At 32.9% G+C, this 16,114-nt stretch overlaps 1 protein-coding gene and 2 pseudogenes across 2 annotated transcripts; 1 reads left to right on the top strand and 2 right to left on the bottom strand.

Moving 5' to 3' along the window:
* Window positions 1-785: 785 nt before the first annotated feature.
* LOC145640462 (putative wall-associated receptor kinase-like 16 pseudogene) lies at window positions 786-6,977 on the bottom strand (annotated as a pseudogene).
* A 682-nt stretch (window positions 6,978-7,659) lies between these two features.
* Window positions 7,660-11,401, top strand: LOC145640461 (wall-associated receptor kinase-like 1). Its single transcript, XM_081691738.1, has 2 exons — window positions 7,660-8,423; window positions 10,041-11,401. Exons 1-2 carry the CDS (start codon window positions 7,660-7,662, stop codon window positions 11,185-11,187), a joined length of 1,911 nt encoding a protein of 636 aa, XP_081547864.1. The 3' UTR covers window positions 11,188-11,401.
* Window positions 11,402-11,584: 183 nt separating this feature from the next.
* On the bottom strand, window positions 11,585-15,387 carry LOC145638065 (sugar transporter ERD6-like 7; annotated as a pseudogene). The gene is made up of 18 exons (XR_014114611.1): window positions 15,065-15,387; window positions 14,718-14,780; window positions 14,527-14,616; window positions 14,365-14,424; window positions 14,204-14,269; window positions 13,964-14,029; window positions 13,798-13,873; window positions 13,648-13,712; window positions 13,374-13,466; window positions 13,200-13,280; window positions 12,756-12,835; window positions 12,639-12,682; window positions 12,475-12,537; window positions 12,316-12,394; window positions 12,194-12,228; window positions 12,020-12,079; window positions 11,826-11,940; window positions 11,585-11,720 (listed from the first exon to the last, which is right to left on the bottom strand). The product of XR_014114611.1 is annotated as a sugar transporter ERD6-like 7 (transcript).
* Between the last annotated feature and the right edge of the window lie 727 nt (window positions 15,388-16,114).

The raw sequence follows: 16,114 nt of genomic DNA, 5'->3' as shown, positions 1-16,114 counted from the left end.
ACATTTAATTTATCACACTTTGATATGCTTGTATTGCAAAATGAGGGGAGCTTCATTGTAATAACTTGAAACTTATAATGAAAGGGAACAAGACTAGCTTACTCCAAACTTAATTCATTTAATTTGTTGATTATTTAAAAACTACTTTGACTAGCAAACAAACACATCTACAAGAAAGTACTTTGCATAGTATTTTCTACCTTATCAAAGTATCAAATTAATAATTGATCAACTAATTCCCATTACAAAATGCTTAAACTAATAAAATAGCTTTTTGAATCTTAAACTACTTTGTTTAGCCATACACTAAATACGGATATATAGAGTATTAGAGAAAAAAAATTATCATAATTTTGTAATAATAATATAATTGTTTCCACATACTCCCTCCGTCCCCAATTGTTTGCCCCAAACCATAAATCCACTTTATTAAGGCTTAGAGTAAAAAATGGTGCACATGGGTTGGCACAAGTATCAACGAGGAGAGAGATAGAGAGAGTGCAAGTAGGAAAACATGCCAAAAGTAGTATAGGGGCAATGGGGCGATCTTTTAGGGACACCCTAAAAAGGAAAGTGGAGCAAACAATTAGGGACAGAGGAAGTACTAGATTAGAAAATTCAACATTTATCCATTGTTACATTATAATGAAAGTCAGTTTATTTTTGTTGGAGTCTTCCTCACACTTTTTAAAAACGATCTCTGACTTGGTAATTGTTTATCAGAAATAATTTTAATCTTTAACATTTATGAGAACATAGATCAAGAGCTTCCAATAAAGCAAGTACTATTTTTTAACCATCGCGTTATCATTTGGTGGATGAGGCAAACAAGATGATGAGTTCTTGTACCTTAGTCCTTCTAAAACCATTGTGACTTCTTTCATTGTTGGCCTTTCAAGTCCTTTATGGTTCAAGCATTGTTTGGCAAGATTGGCAAATTCCATGATATCCTTTTTCTTGCCATCCTTTATGATCATAGGGTCAACTATATCAAACAAAGTAGAATCCTTCATTGATGAGGCAAAATACATCACCAAACTTAATTCTTCATCATCTTCGGTATCTTCTTCTTTATCTACTAGTATTGGTGTACGAATTGGTTTTTCTCCCGTCAAAAGCTCAACCAAAATCACTCCAAAGCTATAAACATCACTCTTTTCAGAATACTGGCTCGAATAGAAATATTCAGGATCCAAATAACCAAATGTCCCTTGGACACAAGTTGTCACATGAGTTTGTTCCACAGATACTGCTCTAGAAATCCCAAAATCCGACAATTTTGCTCCAAACTTTTCATCCAAAAGTACGTTGCTAGATTTAATATCTCTATGATAAATTGGTGTTGAAAACTCTGAATGCAAGTATGCAATTGCAGAAGCAGTTTCAAAAGCAATTCTCAGGCGCATTTCCCATGTGAATATGGACTTTTGGATATGTTCCGAAAGAGTTCCATTACAAATGAACTCATACACTACAAGAGGTGTGTCATCTTCCAAACAACATCCAAGAACCTTCACTACATGTCTATGTTTGATTTGTGACAATAGAATTACCTCGTTAATGAATTGTTTCCATTGGCTTTCCTCGAGGGCTCTTGATCTTTTAACAGCTATAACTTGACCGTCTTTCAACATTCCTTTATAAACGGTACCTTGACCTCCTTGTCCAAGTACACGATCCTTGCTAAAGTTGTTCGTGAATCTCTTTAGTTCTGTAAGTGTGAAGAGTTTAGTCCTCTCGGCGGTGTCTATGTTGGAAGCCCCTAGTACCTCTAGTTTATCCTTGAAATACATTGCTCTAAGTTTGATCTCCTTTCTTCTCTTTTTAGTTTTAAATCGCCACCACCCCCAACATCCTCCATATATTATAATTGGTATGCCAACAACTAGAATCATGGTTACAAAAAAATAATTAATATCATAATTGCAGATAATTTTAGTTGCATATATAACCAAATTTATAATGAGAATTAAGAACAAAATACTATACAATCCATCAAAAGTATCGAATAAAAACTGTCAAATACTGACTTTAAAAAGTAACAATGATGAAGATGATTTGCTATTTATATGTGTTCATCATCACACAGTGTTAAAACAAATATGACAATAATTGTCATGAAAATTTTGAAACATGTGAAATAATTTGGGTTTTCGTTAGTTATTTATTACCATGAGAATTGACATTGATTTTTCATACAATAATTTATATGCAAATTTCTTCTTCAACCCACAATTTAACACCATGCGTACCAAATAGACCAAAAGGTGAGAATATCATGCCAACTATAGTAAACTACATTTAACATGCAATTTTGCGGCAGTCATCCTTAAGATGATTATCACTATACTTAATTTTGATTGGCTAAATTTAAAATGTTCGGAAGTATAATGGCTTGTAATCGATTTTTGATTTATTTTGTTGTTGATAAAACTTATTAAAAATAATTTTTCTTTTGTTCAATTTTTAATTTCAAATATTTATCACAATGATTTTCGAAAATGAAAAATTCTTTTAATTTTCATATTTAATTATGCCATTCTAAAAAGAAAAAATAAGTTTTCAATACTCCCTCTTTTTTTTAATTGACACACTTTCCTTAAACGGCCGTTTTTTTTAAGTGACACACTTCATCTTTTAGAAATTCCTTACATTTTAATAATATATCTTCATCCCACTATCTCTTAGGGCCTGTTCATATTTACTTATTTTCAGTTCAGTTCAGTTCAGCTCCAATCAGTTCAGTTCATTTCAGCTCTAATCAGTTCAGTTCAGCTCTTAATTTCCCTCTCTCATAAAATATTCATTTCAGTTCAGTTCTGTTAAGTTCAGCTCCAATCAGTTCTGTTCAATTCATTTCAGTTCAGCTTAGTTTAGTAAATATGAACAGGCCCTAAGATCTTATTTCATTTCTCACTCCTTTCATGGTCCCCCACTTCCTCTCACATTCTTTTAATTTATCATTTCTCATTCCTCCAACTTACTCCACTAACATCTTATTTTATTAAAGTCAATAAAATCTCCTAAAACTCCGTGTCGATCAAACTGTGTCACTTAAAAAAAAAAAAAAAATTGGAGGTAGTAACAAGTATGACCAACCAAAAAACAAGGAAAATCAGTCATTTAAATTTGAGTATAATGGTACATAAAGAAAATTATCTTACTTGGAATAACAGAGCTGAGGATGAGAACTTTTGAAGTAAGAGCTGTAACAGAAATTTAAGCAATTATCAAAAAAACGACTAAATGAACCACAAAGAAGTAGGCAATTTATAGATAACACACACTCACATCATGGTACAATAGGATTATAGAACACTATTTAATATTAATCTTACTCAGTATTATTTACAATAAATGTTATTTTGTAAATAATATGGAGTAAGATTAATATTTAATAGAAAAATTGGGGAAAAATCAATCTAAAAGGTCAATATAGCCGTTAGGTGGGCCCTCAAACATAAAATACACCGGATTTTTAAAAAGAGTGGGAATCGAAAAACTTCTTTAATTTAAGGGTAGTAAAATAATAAAAATAAAAAACATTTAACGGGTGATAATTTCGTAACAAGTCCCCTATTTGGATGGTAATTTACTGGTTTATTTACGTTTATATTTTATAAAGTGCATTAGTTATGTGAAATTAATTATTAGAGAGAATTTTGGTGGACCCAAAAACATTATTTGGTATATTTTGGCTATTCAAGATCTAGAGCAAGCTAAAAGAACAAATTAAATTAAGAATAAAATTCAAGGATAATTTTTTTTTTTTTTTTTTTTTGACGGGAAAGGATAAGCTTGTTTAATTACTCATTGGATTAACTATTCCAAAATTAAAAATAGTTCCCGTTCAAAAAAAAAAAATTAAAAATAGTTATGTATTGTTTCAAGAAAATAGTGGAGTATTAATTACGGAGTATTAAATATATATTTTTTTTATGTCTCTTTTTTCATTATAAAAAGTTTCATACATGACTGGTCATAGTGTGTGTTCAAGATTACTTATTCATGGGTTACTTGATCAGGGGTTTATTTGATCGGTCAAGGTTACTTGATCGGTCAAGTGAAACTCAGTCGCTCAAAAGTTACCTGGTCAATGTTTTGATGTATGTCAGTCGGCCACGCAGTGTAGCCAGCCACAAAGAAAACACGTTGTTTTCATTGAGAGATTCAATTTTTGTTTTGGGAAATTCTCAATGGTAACCCCCAACTTCTATAACACTGAAATGGTAACCATCTTTTTTTATTTTTATATAAAATGATCCCAATTAAGAATTTATTCTCACGTATAACCTTTTTCACTAAATGGTTAATTTAAGCTAACTATGGTTAGATTTTTTTTAAAATAAAAAATTAGAAAAAAAAAACTTTTAAAAAAAAACCAACCACCACCCACACCACCATCTCCAAACCTGCCAGCCACGCACCGTTACACCTTCCACCATCACTGCCGATGCCAGGCCATCCTCCCCGCCGGCGCCTAAGATTCCCCCTAGCTTCCCCTCCCCCCGATGGCGACGCTCCCTCTCTCTCCTCTCACTTTTCTCCTCCCACCGCAACTCCTCTTTCTTTCTTTTCTGCCCAGATCAAACCCAAACCACCATGGTTAGAGTTTCGACTGAGGTGCAATAGCTCGGGTTAGGGTTTCGAACCACTGACATCTTTGTCGAAAACCTAAATGGATGGTTTGGGTTACGGATTTGGTTCGGTCCGGGCGGAGGTGAAAGAGCGGGAGGTGCGCCGAGTGACCCAAGTGTGGGTTGTGAGTTGAAGGAGAAAAAGAGGGTCTTAATTGGGTCTAGTGGGGTTGTCGGGTTGGGGTGAGGGGCTGGTAGCGGCGACTTGGTGAGGTTGAGGTGGAGGCGTAGGTGGTGGCGCGCGCTGGGAGAGGGTGATGGTGATGGTGTGCTGTGGCAGATGAAGGTGAAGGTGGTTGGGTGGTTTAATTTTTTTTAATTTGATTTTTTTTTTTTTAAAAAAAAAAAAAATTTAACCATGGTTTAATCTTTTAACCAAATAAGACTCATTAATGTCATAACTATGATAAATTTCTTAATGGGGGTCATTTTGTATAATTGAAAAATAAAAGGGTTACCATTTCAGTGTTACACAAGTTGGGGGTTATCGTTGAGAATTTCCCTTTTGTTTTTTCTATTTTCATCGAAAGTTTTATTATTTTATCCCCTTATCCCGCCATATTTAAATTCATTTCTACACCCTTATTAACATGATTATAATCTTCCTCACTTTATTGATGTTATTCATAGAGTTTGAAGAGATAAAATCAAATAGACAAGGATATGTATTTAAAATAAATTAAATAAAAAGAGCAATCTATCGATCAGAGAAATATCTCATATTATTTTCATTCCATTTTTTAAAATGATTTTTTAATTTAATATTTTGTAAAATTTGTCTAGAAGGGACATATATTCAGTATTTTGTGTAGAAGGACCTTATATGTTTAAAGTGGTCTAAAAGAACCTTATAAGTTTATTTTATTGTTTGAGGGTACCTTAAGGTCAGAATCCGGCGATAATTGACTTTTATTTCCGACGTTGACCTCTCACGTGACATTAAAAAACGATCTTTCTTTTTTTTTTTTTTTTTTTTTTTTTCCCTCGATTTCCCTCCAATTCCTCCTTCTCTCTTCAAATCCCTAAATGACACAAATCAAAATAAGGGAATTTGAGGGAAATCATGGAAAAAAAGGGTCATTTTTTAAGGTCATATGAGAGGTTAATGTCGGAGAAAAAAGTCAATTATTGCCGGATTCCGGTCTCAAGGTCCCTCCAAACAACAACATAAACTTGTAAGGTCCTTTAGACCACTTTAAATATATAATGTCTTTCCATACAAAATAGTGAACAAATATGTCTCTTTCAGACAAGTTTTCCTAATATTTTCATGAATTAGTCGATCGAATGAATGGTCTTAAATAAACACATACTACACATTTAAACAACTACACTTAGTTTTTTTTTTTTTTTTTTTTTTTTTTTTTTTTTTTTTTTAAAAAAAAAAAAAACAATTTGTTAATTAGTTAATATATTACCATGGCTACAAAAATGTGTAATGTGACCATCACGATACGTTCTTTTGTCAATCTATTGATCAATTAAATTCAATTAAATTAAAGAACAATTAGATGAGATAAGCACGCTTACGAAACCATGTGGGAGGATATCCCCATTTAAGCACAACCGATACCGCAGTGATCCCCGACGCTAACGGCGGTCCAGCTTCTAAATATTTCTTTCCGATCAAAAACGCCGTTCTACAAAATCCTGATGTATTAGTTGTTCTTACACTTATTCCGTATTGTTCAAGCTCCATGAAATGTTTATGCACAAAAGTCAATTGAACTTGACAGCAACGATAACCGTAACATTTGCTTCTGCTTACAGTTACAGCTTCTGCAGATGGACTGTTATCAGGGCTGCAAACTGAGGTGCATCCTGCTATCATTCCACCAGTCTCGTTATAGAACACGGCGTGTCCGTCGCATCCAACTGATGCAAATACATTTCCATCTACTGCATCTCCTGCAAATCTGAATGGTGAATCAGTCAAGTTTTTGCTCATCCATTTTGCTTCTGTACTGTTGTTATTTCTACTGCACGTAGATAATGTTGGGATTTTAACGATTAGTGAGCCCCAGGAGCCTTTCCGACCAGAACGTTGGATCTCGAGGATCTCAAGATTGAATTTGCTTAAAACTGGTATAGGTGATGGAGTGGAGGAATTACAAGAGACGGCGAAGTTGGGGTTTGAGTAGCAGCCCTTGCCGTCTGGCGGCCCGATTCCAAAGGGATAGGGAATGTTAATACTGCCGCACCGGTGTAAGCAATCTGTATCTTGCCTTTGTTGACATGGTTTCCATGAACAACACAAGATGATTATTGACACAAGCAAAGTGTATAAATTCAACATTTTTTCTATTCGATCCCAATGGTATTGACACGGCTCGGGTCATATATGAGTTATAAATAGTTTACTTTGTTTGGAGTATAAATCAGTAATATTAGTCAATTTGAATTGTTTCAAAAAAAGAAAAAAAAAGTCAAATTAAATTAAGTGAATAATATATAATAACAAAATGAGACACTTAAATAAAACCAAATTGAAGAGAGTATAAGTTTCATTTAAAATTGTTTGGAGTATAAAAGTGGAACAAGTAGAATAGAGCTAGTTGCTCTGTTTTGTGGAACAGGGTTTTTTTTTTTTTTTTTTTTTTTTTTTTTTGAAGAATGTTTTGTGGAACATATAGACAGAAAGTCCAACACTCCAACATAGATATTATAATTTTTTTAATAAAAAATATTACAATTAAAAAATACTTACTGGTATAAATTAGAGCTACTAGCTCTGTTTTATGGAGTAATAGTTTAATTATTATGTATAAATTTGTTATAATAATGTGTAATGAAACATTCAATGAAATTTATCTTTGTCATCTTTTACCAGATCATCTCTTCATAAATCCTAGCTTTCAAATACACATAAAATTACTCAACTTTAATTAGTCTAATGTAACTTCAATAATATAAATGAAAAGGATGTATGAGGTAGATAGAGTAATACTAAATCACCCAAAGGACAAGTGACTCATCACAAGTCACAACTCACCACAATATAATTGTTACTTCAACTACTCGAATGCCTAAGAAGCTAAAACAAATGCCAAACTCAAACGCGTTGTTGTTGTCAATAATCTTCTTCTCTTGTTTATGGAGACCATGTCAACAATACCAACATCCAGATTGCATACACCGTTGCGGTAACATTGACATTCCCTACCCTTTTGGAATCGGGCCGCCTGAGCACGGCTGCTACTCCAATGACAACTTTGCTGTCTCTTGTAACAACTCATCACGTAAACCAATCTTACAGAAATTCAATCTTGAAATTCTTGAGGTGCGAAACAACCCGCCTGAAAAATACGGACAATTTGGAGGAGTAACTGTTAGGATCCCATCGGTCTCTGCTTGTAGTGGTACTACAATACACTGGAATAGTCCTAATTTAAAGGGGTCTCCATTTTTCTTTGGGGAATTTAGAGAGAAGCTATTCACCTATTATGGTCCAAATATATTTGCATCAGTGGGATGCCATGGATACGCCTCATTCGATGATGGTCGAAATCGTAATATAGAAGGATGCACCTCCACTTGTGCTTCTAATATTCAAGATACAAATACAGATACTCTGTTGAAGTTGGACCAGTGTTATGGTTATAACAATTGTTGCCAAATAAACATCCCTTTGGCTCGAAAATATAGCATTAGTGTGAGTGTTAACAATGCATCTGGTCGTTATTGCAGGTCAGCCTTCTTGATAAGTCGGGAGTATTTGGCAAATCATGTACTAACCCAATCAACTAATGTGCCTTTAATGGTTGATGTTCCGGTCGTGCTTCTCTGGTATATAAAGAACCAAAATGAAGGTATAATAATCTAATTATTGTATATTGATGATTTGTTTGTCTCATTTTTTTGTTTTTAGTTTAAACATATTCTTTTTATTTTATTTGTTTGTCAGTTTTTAAATTAATGATGATGCTAATAGAGGTGACTAATTTTTTTAGTCTTTTCTACAATATATCATGACTTTCAAAATCAAAGACAATTTTATTTAATTTTTTGATAGAAGGGCTTTTTTTTTCACTTTTTTGTTCTTTGATTTTAATTATCTAACAATTTTTTACACACTACTTTAATTACCTTCTTCTTGTACCTAATCAGTTGCTCAATAATTTCTAAATATGAATATTTGTGCAAAATTCAAAAAGTTAAAGATCAAAAAAATGCATATAGTTGATGATAATATTTGACCTTAAAATTGTAGAGGTTATATAATACTTTGTATAATTTTAATTAATGAATAGAGAAAGTAACAATTTGTTGTTGTCGTTTTTTCTTTTTCTTTTTTTTTTTTTTTTTTTTGAAACCAAACAATTTGTTTTTTGATTGACAGCATATGAGCGATTTTTGTTCGCAGTTCGATTCGTCCTACCAAGTAAGTTTGACTGACTAAACTATTTGACGATTTGAGCTACATACTCCCCCCATTTTTTTTTTTTTATGTGCTCCATTGGGACATTATACAGTGTTTATGGGCGGAGTAGCCTGCTGAACAAGTGAACAGTACAAATTAGTCATTATTGGTTTTTTCTTTTACTAGGGATCGCAATGCGCGCGATGCGCGCGGTATAGTTAGCCCTTTGAGTAGAATTATTATCGATGTTCTCTATGTCTTATGCCGATTTGCATATAATATTTTATCAAAGCTATTTGCATATAAACGATAAATGTGTTGGATGTTGTGCAATGTTCTAAACTTTAGTTGAGCTACTTAATGCTCACATAAAGAAACAACCTTTCGTTGTCCAGTAACTAATGTTGTTATATAATTAAACCATAAAATTATAAACAATTCTAAACTTTATTATTCCAATGCTCCATTTAATTTATGATTAATTGATAAAATTGCAAACTTTATTACACATGAGGATAAGAAGGTAAATAAATATTTTAAGGGGTATAATAGTCCGTGCACTATTCATAAGAGCAATCTCCTACTTTTTATAAGGTAGGGATTTTTTAGGGTGGTCAACATCGTTAAAGGGGTGTGTTTAGGGTGGTAAACACCATGAAGGATGGTTTTGTGGGTGGGGCTGGGGATAGAGGTGGTTTCGTGGGTGGAATGGGGTAGTCAACGCCGAAAATGGGGTCAAATCTCATTTTCCGACATAAAGGTATTGATTTGCAAAAATAATTTTGATTAAAGTATATATATATATATATATATATATATATATATATATATATATATATATATATATATATATATATATATATAAAAGGAGGTTTCTTGTAATTAATTTCTAATAAAAGGTGGTTTTTTTGCAAAATTTTCTTTATTTTTTATGTATTTTTTATTGTTTATAAACGTCCAGGTTCACATGTAGATTTTTTGCTTCTTGATATATATTATATATATCTACGTCATTAATCTACAATATATTGTTGACTCTCTAGGACTATGAATAATGCAGCTGTAGGTTCATTAATTTTGGCATGCTGTTGTGTTGCACAATGTTGGTGGCGTAAAACAAAAGATAGCAGAAAGGAGATAAAGCTTAGAAAGAAATACTTCAAGAGTAAATTAAAAGAACAAAAGTTCAATCAAGAAGAAGCTGAGAAAACTAGACTCTTCACAGAAAAACAACTAAAGGATGCAACAGACAATTTCGATGACGACCGCGTTATTGGCAAAGGGGGGCAGGGCACGGTGTACAAAGGAATGTTAAGTGATGGAAAACTTGTTGCTGTTAAAAGATCAAGCTCATTGGATGAAAATCAATGGAAAGAGTTCATAAACGAGGTGATAATCCTTTCACAAGTCAACCATAGAAATGTAGTAAAGTTACTTGGATGTTGCTTAGAAACAAAAACTATACATTTAGTTTACGAGTTTATTCCTAATGGCACTCTTTCGGATCTCATTCATAGTCCTAACAAAGAGTTTCGAGTTACTTGGGAAATTCGACTAAGAATTGCATCTGAAGTTGCCGGGGCTATTGCTTATCTACATTCGTCGTCTTCAGCTCCTATCTACCACAGAGACATAAAATCAAGTAACATACTTTTGGATCATAAGTATGTAGCTAAGGTTTGTGATTTTGGAATTTCGAGATCAATTAGTATTGACCAGACTCACGTAACGACTTGTGTAAGAGGGACATTTGGTTATCTCGATCCTCAATATTTCTTGTCAAACCAATTTTCAGAAAAGAGTGATGTTTATAGTTTTGGCGTAGTTCTTGTTGAAATTTTAACAGGACAAAAGCCAACTCGCGTCACTTTAGATGATGCAACAAGTTTGGTGATGCAATTTATCAATATAACGGATAATTCTGCTTTATATGAGATGTTGGATCCTATACTGTTAGGAAGTAACCATATGATTGAAGACATAATGGTAGTTGTAAATCTTGCAAAGCGTTGTCTGCACCCCGAAGGAGCTGTAAGGCCAACCATGATGCAAGTCGCCATGGAGCTAGCGTGTTTGAGCAAAAAGATACATGCTAATGTAGCTGCTGCTTCATCAGAAGAAAACATATCAGATCCAAGTATTGACTTCTTTTCTACAAAGACCAACATAGACGAATCGTGCTCCTTTTGAATAAATTATAGTTTCTATGTTAAGTACTACAGTCTGATGTTTAAAGAGTGGAACTTATAATTTGTAATTTCATCACCAAATGTAAATGGTAAACACTAAACAGTATAGATTAGATTCAATTTCTTTGAAAGAGATTTTTTTTTGTTTTTTTTTTTTTGGTTATATGTATGTGGTATGTCATATATTTCTAATTATAGGTGGTTGGGGTAACAATGTGACAACTAATTCTAAATAGACGACTACATTCTTTTTCCTTTCTATTCTTTTATCATTGCATTTGTGTACCGTTTTGCTACATTTGCATAGAAATCTCACACACAAAATGAGACTCGTTTTTCTATCATAATCTTGTTACAGATTACTTATGGCTTCCAGGCCACCAATTTTCAAAAGATGATTGTACCTTCTTTCCTTGTGCTAATTGTTGATGGCGGCCTGGATTTGCTCTAGAGTTTTTCCCTTTGTTTCAGGCACAATCGTGATAACAAAGAGGAATCCTAGTGCATTAATCCCGGCAAATATAAAGAATGTACCTAAAAACACACAAAGTTATTTACTCTGATATCATGTTTTTATGTTAATTTTCCATGAAATTAATGTAATGTCAGAGTGCCATATACAAAATTTAATTTGCATACCGTATGTACTCCAATTCATCAGAAACTGGAACTTATACGAGACTAACCAAGCACAAAACCAATTGACAAGTGTGGCTAAGCTTCCGGCTAGTCCTTTAATATTTATAGGGAAAATCTGCATCATAAAAAAACATTCATCAGTGATTTAGTCCATTTAAACTAGTATATGTGGTTAACTGTCTAATAAGCATTACCTCTGACATTATAACCCATGGAACTGGTCCTAATCCAATAGAAAAGAATGCTACATATACCTATAAAATGAATTTAACATTATTAAGACTCTGAAAGTGTGAAATCTCATAACATTTACAAGTAATCAATTTGTTTATTCATTTTTCAATTTGCTGATTTTAACTCCTGCATACCAGTATGCCTGTCGCGGCAAGTATTCCTGCTGTCTCTGTGGACTTGCCAGCGCCTAGTTTAGTAAACAGAGATACAAGATTAACTGGTGTTATGATTTATGTAATAAGGTTTTGATATTAACATTTTTCGGGTTGCCTTACTTGTAGGTAGAACGCGACTGCCACCAATATGCAACCTACACTTGCTCCTGCTGCAGAAACCTGTGCAGAGTAAAGTAAGCTCCTACATAGGCAGAATAAGTGTAGCCTGCATTATATTTGATTATAGTGCTAAAATGTACCAATTGCAGTGGCTTTCTTCCTAATTTGTCAATCAAAGTTGCTCCAACGCACGTAATTACAACCTGTAACATAAAAGTTTATGATAATTAATTATGGTGCCAAACGTGTTAATTATGTTAATAGAGGAATCATGTTAAATATGGGTTGATCACAATTCAGGAACCTGAAGAAAAGCGTATATAATGGTGCCAATTCTCGGTGAAAATCCTGCAGAAAACAAAGCAATTTTATGAATTTCATATTAATCTATTTCTATGAAGAATAAGATGAAGATATTCACCTGCCATTTTGAAGATGTTGATAAAAGCAAATCCCATTGATTCCTCCAAACTGCTGGAAGATCATTAATCCGACTCCTATCTGGTGCCAGAGCAATTATCTAAACATTAATTTTGCAACTAATTGAACTTATGCAATTAAAGTTCAACTTAATAAAGAGCATACAATCCAGGCCATTAATAATGTAGATAGTACTCGTAACAAATGGTGGTGCTAGTGATGAAAGTGTAATCATTGTCTGTGAAAAATTCATCAATGTCATCAAAGCAATCATTCATGTTAACTAATGACTAATGAGAATGAAAATTTAAATCCGATCTTATTTGTAATGTTACACAACACACAAAAGCTCGTTAGTTATTTTATTTTATCATTTCTCTCTAGATGTCAAAAAATAATGAAAAACTGACTCATACTTGTATAACTAGAGCTATGAAACACTCACAATGACAGATTTTAGATATTTCTTTCTGAACAGATCATAGATTTTAGCTTTTGGCAGTAGTTTGAGTTCCTCAGCACAACTCTGTCAAACAAAAAATCATATGCACACGCGTATTAGTAATCTGAAAGCTCATAAGTCCAGTTCTTCAGAACAAAAGGTTGATGAACTTAGTACTTCGATCTCAGCTGTCTCAAGGGTTATGTCTGTCTTTTTCCCGCGAAGTTTCTGAAGGGAAACTTTAAATTTATCTGTCCTTCCTTCTCTTGCCTGCAGTCACATTGCACTTAATTTAGATTGCTTACTGCTTAGGATGGAAAAAAAAAAATAATGGCTTGTATTTTGGTCAACATACATTGGATTATAGTACAATGTGCTATCCAAATATTCATTAAATAGAATATTCGGATGACATAATGTATGAAAGGTACAATATATATCGTGTTCTTACAAGCCATCTTGGAGACTCCGGAGTGAGTAATAAACCCAAAAGCATAATACCACAGGGGATTAATCCTGCAAAATATTTATTTAGTTAGTCCCTAATTTGTTGCAATATCATCTAATAGCGAACAATTATCTTTCTATACTAATTCCTTACCCATTAACGCTAATGCCCTCCAAGATAAGGGTATCCCAAGGAGAAAAGCAACTGAAATACCAGTAGAGATCATGACCTGTATAAGAAACAGAAGCAAATTGGGCTGGTGCAGATATTGGACAAATGTATTTTGAATGATTATAAGTCAAGTATTATATAACTCTACCTGGTTTAACGTTGTAAGTGCTCCTCGAAGGCTTACAGGTGATATTTCAGCAATGTAAATAGGTACCTGTCAATTTATTATTTATCTCAGTAAGCTTTTATGTGTAGCATACATACACTTAAAGATACTTCAAGTTGATGATAATGTCATCATTTGCATTATCTTACAAAATCTGAGCTTATCATACTTATCTTTACAGTACAATGAGAAAAATGAACAGGTCCAAAGACTGATACATACCACATAGGAGAAGGCGCCCATTCCATATCCACCAGCGAGTCTTCCTAGATGCAAAGCTAAAGAACTCTGGTTTATTAAAGAAGAATTATCATGATGTTTGTTTCTTTGAAGTTGAACATACTTCCAGCAATAATGTTAAAACATAAGTATCAAGATTCAACCTTTGAAAAATATATTGCAAGCCACCCTCCTGTGCAGAATAGTGCATACAGTTTCATTGCCTGCAATTTCTCACAATCACAAGAGTTCAAAAAGACTCCATGAAAGTTGGATTAATTTACCACTAAATTTATGACTATAAAGTATCACTTGAGACATCTTACCATTATTCTACCTAAATAATCAGCTATAAATCCACTTGTTATAGCACCAAACATTGCTCCAAAAGTTAGTATGGAACCGAAAAGTGAGAACTGCACGAAAAAGAAGAAAAATAATAGAAACAGTAGGAGCTTCAAACACAATAAAAAAAAAGGCATTTCAACTATGTCATAGCAGAAGAAAGTTATCAAACCTCGGCTTCAGACAGTTGAAGTTCTTCTGTAATCGCGGACTGAGTGGGAGACGAGTAGCCTGCCTAAATCAAACCATAACATAGCTAATTAGCTATACCTCATCAATGAAAAGTACTATTATTATTTCTTATTCATAAACATGTTAGGACCTTACATATTGCTAACTTAATTTATCAACTACTTTAATTTTTGCTAACTTAATTTAACTGATTGTTACTGATCACAATATTAGCTCAATATTATGAAAAGTACATAGTACTCTTAGCAATAATATTCCCCTGCATACCAATGTAAAATAAACTAGTGAGTGTATAGACGGGGTGTAAATATGGTAAATGGCACATACACAAGCACCGAATTGATAGGAACCACAAACTGCAATGAAGGTACAGAAGTACACCATCCATGGATGCCCTGTACTTTCTCCGACATTATTTTCTGCTGATTGTATTTGAAGTTGTATTCTTGCTTCCGTGAAGCTGTCTCCTCTCTCCACATCCGCGCTAGAAGACATTTTTCAGATTGTTTTGTAGATGTTTGTTTCCTAGTAATTACTACAAATACAATAATCAATTGTTCAGGCTTAAGGAAATAGGCTATAATGTAGCATATCAAACCATTTTTAAGTACAACAGAATAAGGTAAGTTAAAAAAAAAAAAAAAAAAAAAAAAAAAAAAAAAAAAAAAAAGACAGATTAGAAGAAATGTGGTTGCTTGCTAAGACCAGTCTAGGCCATTTTTGGCCAGAATAAATGAAGCGGCTTAGAAAATCAAGGCCTTTCTTAAAAACAAAAAAAAAAAAAGAAAATCAAGGCCCAATCATATGGTATACCTACTTTATATTTTACTACTTGATTAGCCTAGGCCTGATCTCATATAAATAACCCTTATAACTAACATGCCACTAACATGAGAATGTAACAACTAAATCTATAAAAGTGCGATGAAAACTTAGAACTACTAATGTAACCGCTAAATATGTACATATGGAGTAAATAAATAGTCGAGATATATATTTTCAGAAGGTGTCAAATTGAAACTCCCTTCATAGACATCAACTAAAATGCCTATAGCAAGAATTTAAGAAAAAAGAAATCTAAAATCTTAGAGGCACGAGAGGTCAAAGCTAAAGATCATGAAAGGAAAAGAAATATCACTTCTGCTACATATTATTTACAACGATTAGACATTTTTCATCTATATTTTATGTCAAATCGTTGCAAATAATATGTAACGGTGGTAGTATATATATATATATATATATATATATATATATATATATATATATATATATATATATATGGGTAGAATTATAAATAGAGAATGAAATTTACCCCATTGTAGCGTGAACTTTAACTAATAAATGACATCATGACATCCCCTTCATATTCTAAAG

The sequence above is a fragment of the Chenopodium album genome, chromosome 7, assembly GCF_948465745.1.
Source record: "Chenopodium album chromosome 7, dcCheAlbu1.1, whole genome shotgun sequence".
Classification (NCBI taxonomy): domain Eukaryota; kingdom Viridiplantae; phylum Streptophyta; class Magnoliopsida; order Caryophyllales; family Amaranthaceae; genus Chenopodium; species Chenopodium album.
This window is presented reverse-complemented; position numbering and strand designations above follow the sequence as displayed.

Excerpts from the sequence above, each read along its gene's own strand:
- LOC145640461 (XM_081691738.1), top strand. The coding sequence starts at position 7,660 with ATGCCTAAGAAGCTAAAACAAATGCCAAACTCAAACGCGTTGTTGTTG. Across the intron at positions 8,424-10,040 it reads GTTCCGGTCGTGCTTCTCTG|GACTATGAATAATGCAGCTG; the intron begins GTATATAAAGAA and ends TTGACTCTCTAG.